This window comes from Chelon labrosus, assembly GCF_963514085.1.
Source record: "Chelon labrosus genome assembly, chromosome: 6".
Classification (NCBI taxonomy): Eukaryota; Metazoa; Chordata; class Actinopteri; order Mugiliformes; family Mugilidae; genus Chelon; species Chelon labrosus.
This window is the reverse complement of record NC_140342.1, coordinates 1,612,287-1,622,856: the sequence shown is the minus strand read 5'-3', so window position 1 is coordinate 1,622,856 and position 10,570 is coordinate 1,612,287. Positions and strand designations below refer to the sequence as shown.

The window sequence follows — 10,570 nt, the reverse complement described above, 5'->3', positions numbered from 1 at the left end:
TTGTCATCCAATGTAAGGAGTAGAAAGTACAGATATGTGTGTACAAATGTAGGGAGTAAAAGTAAAAAGTCGTCAGAAAAAGAAATACTCAAGTAAAGTATAGATACCTGAAAAATCTACTTAAGTACAGTAACGAAGTTTTTGTACTTCGTTACTTCCCACCTCTGCATCTCTGATTGTTAACAATGTCTCTGACAACAGGGTAAAACACGACCTCTTCTGAACAGAATGCTTGCACTGTCCCCCTTTCACCACGAGATGGCACTGTAATTCTACTTTGCTTTTCCACTGATTCGTAAATTATGGAAAAAGAGATAATACTGGCAGAAAATAATACTTTATTTTAGTAATTATAAGATTTACAAATTCACATACATTCACAACTCATAGGACCCAAAGGCCCCCACTAACAACATTCTGTTGCCAGACACCACAGGACACCCTCAGAAGGACCATGTCCATTCTCTGATGAGTCACAACTGTTTTGGAGACACAAGGGAGACCTACACAATATTAGGAAGGTGGTCATGATATGATGCCTGATGAGTGTATGTGCTAGCTGATGATAATATCGTCTGCATATTTCATACATGTCTGTGGGATTATCAGGTTCATGTTTAATCATTAAGAGATCTTACTTCATACTGTATGTTGAAGTGATTGCTTTTTGTCTGTTTTGTTAAACCTACTGCCCACTCTGAATGTTATGTCTGCATGGAACATAAGAAAACTAAGTAGTACAAAATAATTACTCCTTGCAGTTAGCTGCTCAGTGTATTGTGAGCAGTATTTACCACTACTTACTGGGTACTCTGTCATTGCAATGTCTGTCTACCTCTGCTACATGTGGTGACTGTGACTTTCATTCATTTATTCATTTCATTCATCTGTTTACAGCCTAATTTAATTGCACACAGTCCTCCCCATTTGTAGTTCTCATATTTGTAAAAACAAACAAACAAAAAAAAAACTTCTACCTCTACTGGTCACTTTATATTTTTAACAGGTCACCTTATATTTTTAACATAGTTTATAGTTGTATAAAACATTTTATTTCTAGTTACTTTCTATTTTTTATATAGTTTTTGTATTGTATGTTCAATGTATGTTACTGCTACTGGATGCCTGAATTTCCTTTGGGATCAATTAAGTATCTATCTATCTATCTATCTATCTATCTATCTATCTATCTATCTAAATATCTATCTATCTATCTATCGATTTTATTTTATTTTATTTACATTGAAAGGAACACACTGGCTACCAGTGGCTCTTTTAATAGTATTTTGCATGGGTCATAACTACTGTATTTACTTTGATAAGTACCACGTGAGTCATCTATAAAATTAGATGTTGTATGTTTCACTTTTGGTGAAGCAGGAATAGGATTCTGTGTGAGAGTATGGGAGTCTGAGTGTATATAGTATCAACTGATTAATCTGTTGTGCTTTCTGAATAACTCAATGACCTCCTCAGTAACAATTTCAAGTTCACAGTTTCCTTTATTTATATAACCATATTAGAAAATAGATCATGTGGCTGAAGGCTTACACTGAGATGAACAATAATCAATTTTGTTGTTTTTTTAACGTTTGTTACAATACAGAATGCAAAGCCAAAAACCTTGTATAGAGTAACACGGTAACGAAAAGAAACGACAAATTACAAACATCCCATTAAAATGTAGTTTAACAGTGTCATGTGATGATGAGATAGGATACAGTACAATAAAATAAAAGATTTAAATTCAATCTGGGTGTGCAGTTTGGAGATTCCTTTGATGCTTACATTTATTTAGGAGACTTCTTCTTCTTCTTCGTCATCTTAACCTAAACCATGCAGTACCCTTATGTTACAATGATACATTCGAATGCTAAAATAACACGTACATGTTCTGTATCTGTGTAAATTAAATGGGTTTGGTGAAACATTCCAAAAAATGCGGAGAGTGCAGTTTTTCCAGTCATTGTTACTGATTAGAATGCAGACTTTTAAGTCAGCAGCGTTGTGGGTTATCATGACTTTTGATACAAGTCAACTGATGCCTGTAGCAAAAATTAAATGCATAAATACACAGATAACTTGTAGATGGTATTTATGTAGTACCTTTCTACCTATTATTACTCAAAGCGCTTTATAAATCTACCCACTCATCACACAAGCACACACATTCACACACCAAGGCCAAGCACTGGGAGCAACTTGGGGTTCAGTGTCTTGATCAAGGACACTTTGGTGTGTGATAAATATGCCAGGAATTGAATCGTTAACCCTCTGGTTTGTGGATGACCTGTTCTATTTCAGCTATGGGATATAACTGGGGCAAATACGGTATAATCCACACATTGTATTGTGTTGATTAATCACCTCACGCATTACTTCTATTCAATTGTGTTTATATAACGTCAGTAACAATACAAATAGTCTCAAGGCTCTTTACAGAACCTAGCCTGAAACCCTTACTCTTTGTAATGAGTTATTAAGACATTTGTTTTGGCCTTTACATAGAGATGCCTTACTCCTGTTTAATTTAACACCAGGAGAGTGGCTGTGCAGCAATGACCAAATGGTTTAATAAACACTTGAGACATTCTATATTTTTTGACCCAAAAGCTGATGAATGAACAATCTGGCAGTAAATGAGACCAAGGCACATGGGTGCTATTCTCGATGCTGATCAACCAGAGGTCCATCACAACAACAACAACAATAACAACAACTTTATCACGGCTGGTAATCAGGGGAAACAGGAAGAGAGCTGTGTGCAGCACGCACTGTCATGCTTTCAGCCACTCTCTACTCTACCGGTTTGGTTATGTGAGTTTGGTCATTTGTATAAACAAAACTTTAAAAGTGGTTAGACTTAAGGTAACACAGTGTGAGTTCAAATTACTATAAGCTGTTGCTCAATTAAAAAATAGCTTCACAATTATTTGACAACAGCCAATATTTTACACTAAAATACTTTTTGATCAGTTGACCAGTTCATACTGGACTTTCAAAGAGTCGTCAAAATCAAAAGTTTCTGAGTGGAAGCACATTCAGAAGTTAAGACAATGCCCCTGGAGTTCATATCAAGTCTTAACGAAAACACAGAAAGGATCTCTTACCTTCCTGCAGAAACAGGAGATATACCAATCACTCTACTCATGTGCACTTATGTGACATTTCAATGTCATGACTAACACAGTACAGCACTGAGCTTTCATTCTGATGCAGTGTCACTGATGCATTGCTATGAGGTTGTTAGTTACTTTCAAGTTTATGCTTTTGATCAGGTGGAATTCATTCATTCATTCATTCATCTTCTATAAACGCTTGTCCTGTGAAGACTTACGAGGGCTGGAGCCTATCCCAGCTGTCATCGGGCAAGAGGTGGGGTACACCCTGGACAGGTCTCCAGTCCATCACAGGGCTAACACAGAGAGAGAGACAACCATTCACACTCACATGCACACCTACGGCCAATTTAGAATCACCAATGAACCTAACCAGCATGTCTTTGGACGGTGGGAGGAGGCAGGAGTACCCAGAGAGAACCCACACAGCCACTCTGTCGCCCCTAGGTAGAATTTATCTATTTTTTTCATTCTGTAAGTTTAGCCTTTAAGTTCCTCTTTTCAAATGTAGAAAATCATTCCATGCCAAATCTAGTCAGTGGGGCTGACAGGTGAAATGATCAGAGGTGCAGAGTTCATACCACCATGATGAAGACCAGGACTGAAGAAAGGACAGAGTTTCTCAGTGAAGCAGCAGTTAGTGAACGAGTAGAGATGAAGTTCTTCATCAACATCAAAAAAGGACACCACTCCCTCCTCGTAACTCACAAACACTCCCATCCTCTCAGGCCGCGAGTTCAGATTGAGTCTGAACACAGGGCTGCTTAGACTTAGGTACTCGCTTCCATTCCTCAAACTCACAGTCCAGTAGCCATTCACAGGGCTGAATGGGATTATTCCCTTCCGGTTCACAGACTCTTTGGCCACACCCAGAGTCCAGTCAGTCTTCCCTGTAACCTGAACTTCATAATAAAATCTGCCAGAAGAGAATGTCTGCTGTGCTAAGACATTGGCATAAAGAGAAAATCTTTCTGCGTTGTCTGGCAAATCCCTCCTCACCTCACCACATCTAACCTGTTTCCCATCCTCAGAAAGGACGAGCCACGGGTTAGCTGTGTGAGGTTCCAAAATCACATCCACTGCATAACACTGGACCCTCTTCAGCCTGGCCCCACGAAGCAGCTGGTTTTTCTCTTCGTTAAGCATCTCCTCCAGTTCAGCCGCGGCTTTCACCACAGTCCCCTCATATGATGGTGGACAGACTCTGACCTCTGCCCAGTTCTTGACGCTCGGGGCAGCACTCATGCATGGGAAGTTCTGAAGGAAGCGCAAATGGTCTTGAGTTTGCAACAGCTCCTGCATAATAGCAGTTCTCTTTTTCAGAGTAGAGATGTCTTGTTCCAGATCTCTGAGATGGCCATCCGCCTCTTCCTCATTCCTCTTCTGCTTGTCTTCAATCGCCTCAATGAGCTCATTCAGACCTCTCTCTGCGGTCTGCATTAGACTGGTGAAAAGCTGAACACCATGTGCAATCTCTCTCTCTGCATCTTCCTTACTATGCATTTTCAAACGTTTAATCTGCTGGCTCTTCAATTGTCCGTCCTCAATCATCTGCTGGATTTCAGCTTCTGTCTGCTGTAGCTTGGCCTTCTTTGCTTCATGTTCACGTTTCAGAGAAACAATACTGTGCGCCTCGTGATCTGAAACAGTGCAGTGTGAGCACACACATGTCTGGTCAGTCTTACAGAACAGCTCCAGTGGTTTTTTGTGCTTTGTACACACCCTGGCCTCCATGTTCTCCACGGGATCAGTTAAAAAATGTGTTTTCAGGCGATCAGATGTCTGGTGAGACTCCAGGTGAACGCAACAATAGGAGGCAAAACAAGTTAGGCACGACTTTAGAGCTTTCAGTTTTGTTCCGCTGCAGACGTCACAGGGGATTTCTCCTGCTTTGGCGATTTGTATATCTGAAATGCCGTTGCCCGTCTTTCCAACTGACTGCCTGAACTCAGCTGCCATTTCAGAAATGAAAGTATTTACAGGCAGCTCAGGTCTTGTGGTAAAATGTTTTTTACACATTGGGCACTGGCACTTTATGCTGTTAATATTCCAGTGCTGTGTAATGCATTTTTTGCAGAAGTTATGTCCACATGGTATAGTGACAGGATCAGTAAAAATATCCAGACAGATGCAGCACAGAAACTGTTCTTCAGACAGCAGGCAGCTGGTGGCTGACATGATGAGGACTGAGAAGTCAAAAGAAAAGTGAAAGTAAAACTGAATGAGTTTTCTGAACAGTACATACATGATAGAATCATTACATTTATGTTGGATTGTTCACATATTTCTATTTATAGAATGGCTCCTCGTTGTATACCACATTAGCACACAGTATATTCTTTCATAAAGTATAGTTTAGTAGTGTCAGTGTTCATGTGTATGTTAATCGTGGTAACAAGTAAATATAACTGACTGTACCGTATTAAAGGAAAGCTGTAGGAGCAAACCCTGACGATCCTGGTGAAGTTTTAATCCTCAGACATAGAGAGTCATATCGGTTACAGATCTGCAGTTACTCTGAGGTACTCAGAGTCACAAACAAGGAAATGAGAAACTGAATCACTCCCCCTCTTTCCACTGCTGCTCCACCTCCGTCTAGTGAAGGCACTGCCTCTGTGTGTGTGTGCCTGTGCGCACGTGTGAGGGATTTCTGTCCAAAGTAACATATCAGTGCTCAGATTTAAGAGTTTTTCAGACATTCTGTGACATTATAAAACAAAACACACAATTTAACAAATTTTGTATACGATGGAAGAATCTATGTCTTATACTACATCATCCCGGGGCCTTCTTTGTTTCCCAGTACTGTAATTAGAGACAGACGTTTGTGGGAAGGCATCTGGAACAACAACCTAAGAACAGACTCAGTATTAAGCTGCAATTGCTGCACTGTATATTTTAACAATTTTCTTTTTTCTAAAATACTACAAAATCATACAATTTTCTTAACAAATAACTGGCCATGTTACTAATAAATAATCGATTAATCAGTACATTAATAAACCAGCGAAATACCACCAATTTATTTACTTTTTTATTCAGCTTAGGGCATTGCCTTTGTCACAAAGGAAACCTAAACAGGGCCGAAGTAAAGCTCTTCAGTCGAAACTTGCGAACTTTGCATCACCGAGGGCTAGCAGCAAAGTTAGGGCTGGCAGCCAAGCTGTGGACACTGATGAGGCTAATGGTAGCTCGACTCCAGAGGACACAATGTCGGATACAAACAATGCCACAACAGTCCGTTCCCCCGCCGGTTACCATTTTGGAACCTATTCCCAACATGAAAATTGAGTTTTCCACCAAGTATTTTGGCTGCTATTGAGAGCGTGAGGCAAGATATTACGGACTGTGCAGAGCACGTTATGGAGGCAGTAATGACGATCTCGGTGGTTGAGGACAGCATCACCTCGCTTCAAACCAAAGTACAAGTCCTAGAAAATAAAAATAAAGATCTGGAGGATAAAATTCTGGATCTGAAGCCAAGCTTTAATTTGAGGCTTGTCAGTGTGCCGGAGGTAGCGGAACACTGGAGCTGGCGCCATCACGCACAAATCTAACCTTGGAGGAAGAATACAGAACAGATCTTCATCCAGAACACTCATAGTGAAGTTTCTGAACTATAAACATAAAGAAACGGTGGTGAGTGTGGCTTTACAATTTAGTTTATGGTTAAGTGAAAATGTCTGAAAATATTATATATATACTGTATTTAAATATGGTAGCACCATAGTTTAAGGTTACTTATGTTGTTTTTTTTGTTTGTTTTTTTGTAGCTCAGTGGTACTGGTCCTGCCTTTAGGGTGGAACAGTTAACAGCTGTTTGGAAGTCAAAAGATTACGTTTTTTTTTACTGTCTTTGTATTAGTTGTGGTAATATTATCCATGTTTGTCTCATGTTCTTTTTTTTTACAAATCCTTTGAGATGGTGGGGAAATGTAATGCCGGCTACATAAAATGTCCACTGAGATAAAATGTAACTGCAGGGGGCTACAAAAACTGGAAGGAAAATGAATCCTAATGTTTTAGGAATGTTTTAGTGTCCATACGTCTTACTCAAGAACTGAATTCTTTCTAATATCAGCTGGATTAAGACATAGAATTAAAGAATGCTCTTATGGTGCTATTAATAATATAATATATCATGACTCAAAATTGGTGGGAGATGCTACTACTTGGCACTGCAAACTAAAATGGTTGGCTGATCTCGGTTTTATCACCTTCCTGCATGAGTCTATTTTGATACAATACAACAGAAACATCAGCAAGTATAAGATGGGAAGCCTTCAAAGCCTTTATCAGAGGCCAAATAATCAATATTAGTGTTCTAAAGCAAACCAGATACTGCCCTACTGTCATTGGACGCTGAAAAGGCCTTTGACAGAGTCAAATGGCCCTTTCTGTTTGAAATTCTAGCACGCTTTTACCTGGGGGTGACTTTTGTAAGTAATTAGATTACTTTATCAAGAATCATATGCAGAAATTTTAACAAATAATAATATTTAAAAAACGATCAAAATAAATCGAGGGTGCAGACAAGGGGACCCTTTGTCCCCGTTGCTGTTTATGGCTATTGAACCATTTGCAAATGCTGTAAGATCACATGATAATATTTCTGGTATAACTATAGGAGAGCGGGAGCACCGTCTGGCTTTGTATGTGGATGATGTAATTATTTTTCTCAAAAATACAAACATACACTTCAGGTGATTCTCATGCTTTAAAAGGTGCAAATTAAGTAGTGATAACCACGTGGATACCTCATGTGGGACTAAATTAACAGCTGAGAAACTCAAATGTTTTGACAACAGCGACCCCTACTGATAGGTTTATATGAGTGAGGATAACTGTCAACGGTTATCATTTTAATGATAGAATCTATGGCAAAACAACTGTGTTATGTTGTGCTCGATTTTACAGGTTCAACTGTAAACGTATTTACTGTTATAAAAACATTTTATAAAGATGGTGTGCTAATTACTTTAGTTTTTCCCCCAGGGTGCTCGTAATTTAAAGCCAACTCCCTACCATGCTGAATATATGGGTCATAAACTTCATTTAGACCAAAATGAAAAGCTCAGGATGTTTGGGGTTACAAACATGCAGCAAAATTGGGGCACATTCGACCATGCCAGTGAAAAACAACCTTGTGATTTATGAGGATGTACACAGGTGAATATATTCACAACTGCCATTATTATTGTCATAACTTTTCTGTCCTGCATTATGTATTATGTTTTAAATACATGCTCTTATTGAATTAGTTAAATTCAGTACAGGTAAATAATATATACTTTGGAACAAACTGTGATAATCATATAGTAATCATAATGCCACTGCTGTGCTGTTTGCAGTTAAAGAAAAATCTCTGGAAGTCGAGGCTCCTTTGCATACGTCAACATGATCACATTAATAATTAACCACATGCCTGTTTTTATGACAGAATCAGACACAGCTAACTCATATTCAGTAATTTAATTTGCTCATTTTTGCATTTATTTGAATTAGCTATGAAGTTGCAAGGGCAGAATCTTTTAAAAGGCTCTCATTACTAATAAACAGACATCACTTACTGCTTTTTCCTTTCAGGCAATCATTTATTATAGTGGTTGTGTGTCTTTTTCTGAATGAATGCAACAAAAATTGCACCAAAGACAAATGCAACAAAACACACGCCTGTTGAGTAGGTATTGCTTAACGTGGCCCAGCATTGTGTGTTGACACTACAGAGATCAGATCATTCAAATGCTTCCACAGTGTGTCCTGGGTGTGTTCACACTTGTACTTTAAGCTGACCGCATGCGATCTGATTGCCCAGGACAGATGTTAATGCAAGGTCTGAACGGGCCACAGGACAGGAACAGGGTCACTGTTTGGTATCTGACAAATGTGGAAGGGGCTTGGAATTGGTCAATTTGTGAACAATCATTGTGTCATGATCACTTACCATATAGTTTCTCTGACATACTTGATGTTGCACTCTGCCACTCCCACTTTACCAACCTCACACTAATAACTAAAAGCTACTCGAATGAGTGGCGAAACATCTTCTCAAAAACTCTTGTTGTCTTTTTTAAATACTTTTTGTATATACCATGACCTGGATGACTGAGATCCTTCACAGACATATTCCCTGTTGACAACAAGTGAGCTACAGTGATGCTGCATGCACGCAATCGTGCGCATACTTATTTGTTACTTATTTAATGTCATTAATTAGACTTTTTTCAGTGTATGGCGAATAACATGTGACTGTATTTCACGAAATCACTGCAGGGAATGTTATTTGCTGGCAATTTAACTGTAGTAACAGATTGTAAGACAAATCCAAAACAAAGAATGTCAGTGATCAGTTCTTTTCTCTTGAAGCTAGATGTAGTTTTATAGTACATACTTGGACCACTCACCACCGCTGATCAGCAGCACCCCTCAGACTTTGTTGTTCCAGAGATTTGGGCCATGTCAAAGTCTTTCAGGTCTTCACATCTGCTCTTCTTTCCTGTATCCAACATGTCAGCTATGAGAACCATCTGCTTACTTAACAGTGTAATATAACCTAGAGCTTGACATGTGATACTATTACGCAGTAATCAACACATTAGGAGAAACCCCTTGTGTGCTACCTGGCAATGCATTGTTTTATATAGCCCTTTGCTATATAACTTTTCTTCTTTCCCCCTATATTAATATCACAATATCCAGAGGGAGACTCTGTGTTCCTGCTGTCAACATCCTTTGAGAACATGTAGAAAAATGTCTGTGTGTGCGTGTGCAAACGTGTGTGTACAATGAGCTATTACAAGTTATTTTTGTTGATACAACCTCCCAAATGCAGCATATACACAGATACAAACATACATAAAAGGGATCCAGAGCAGCACAGCAACAAGAGAAAAAGAAAATCTGCAACCTCAGGGCATACAAAGAGAGGGAAAGCAAGCAGAATAAGGAAGACGGAGATGTCATTGTAACGTGAATTGGACACGACACTGTGGTCTTGTAAACTAAGAATGTACATGAACAGCATCTAAGATTTAGAATTTGCAGTCAGGATACGGAAGATAATGAGCAATGTTACCAGGTCCTCATGAATACCATACATTGGTTCATTTTCCCTATTATGTGAATGTCTTGGATGCCTATTTATATCTTAAATCTTCACATGTGCATACATACAGTAATAAAACGTGATGGAAAACAATGGACTAAAGGTAAGGACAAAAATAGTTAAGTTAGACTAAAAAACTGGGATTTTTGTTGATTAATACATTAAAAGGTGTTAGGCTTGATAACATAAAAAGATGGACGGCAGAACTGTTAGTGGATGGGATTTGGGCCAAACTAAAACACTAAAATATACATCAAATATTTTTTTTCAAGGATGCTTTCTTTCATTTTAGGTAGTTAATGTAATGTTCAAGTCTTAATTTTTTGGATAAGTCTCACTTTACTTA

At 38.7% G+C, this 10,570-nt stretch overlaps 1 protein-coding gene across 1 annotated transcript; it reads right to left on the bottom strand.

Moving 5' to 3' along the window:
- Positions 1-1,371: 1,371 nt before the first annotated feature.
- Positions 1,372-5,988, bottom strand: LOC311488821 (E3 ubiquitin-protein ligase TRIM39-like). The gene is made up of 2 exons (XM_084545672.1): positions 5,538-5,988; positions 1,372-5,305 (listed from the first exon to the last, which is right to left on the bottom strand). The coding sequence occupies exon 2, from the start codon at positions 5,295-5,297 to the stop codon at positions 3,651-3,653; it is 1,647 nt and encodes a 548-aa protein (XP_084401798.1). The 5' UTR covers positions 5,298-5,305; positions 5,538-5,988; the 3' UTR covers positions 1,372-3,650.
- Between the last annotated feature and the right edge of the window lie 4,582 nt (positions 5,989-10,570).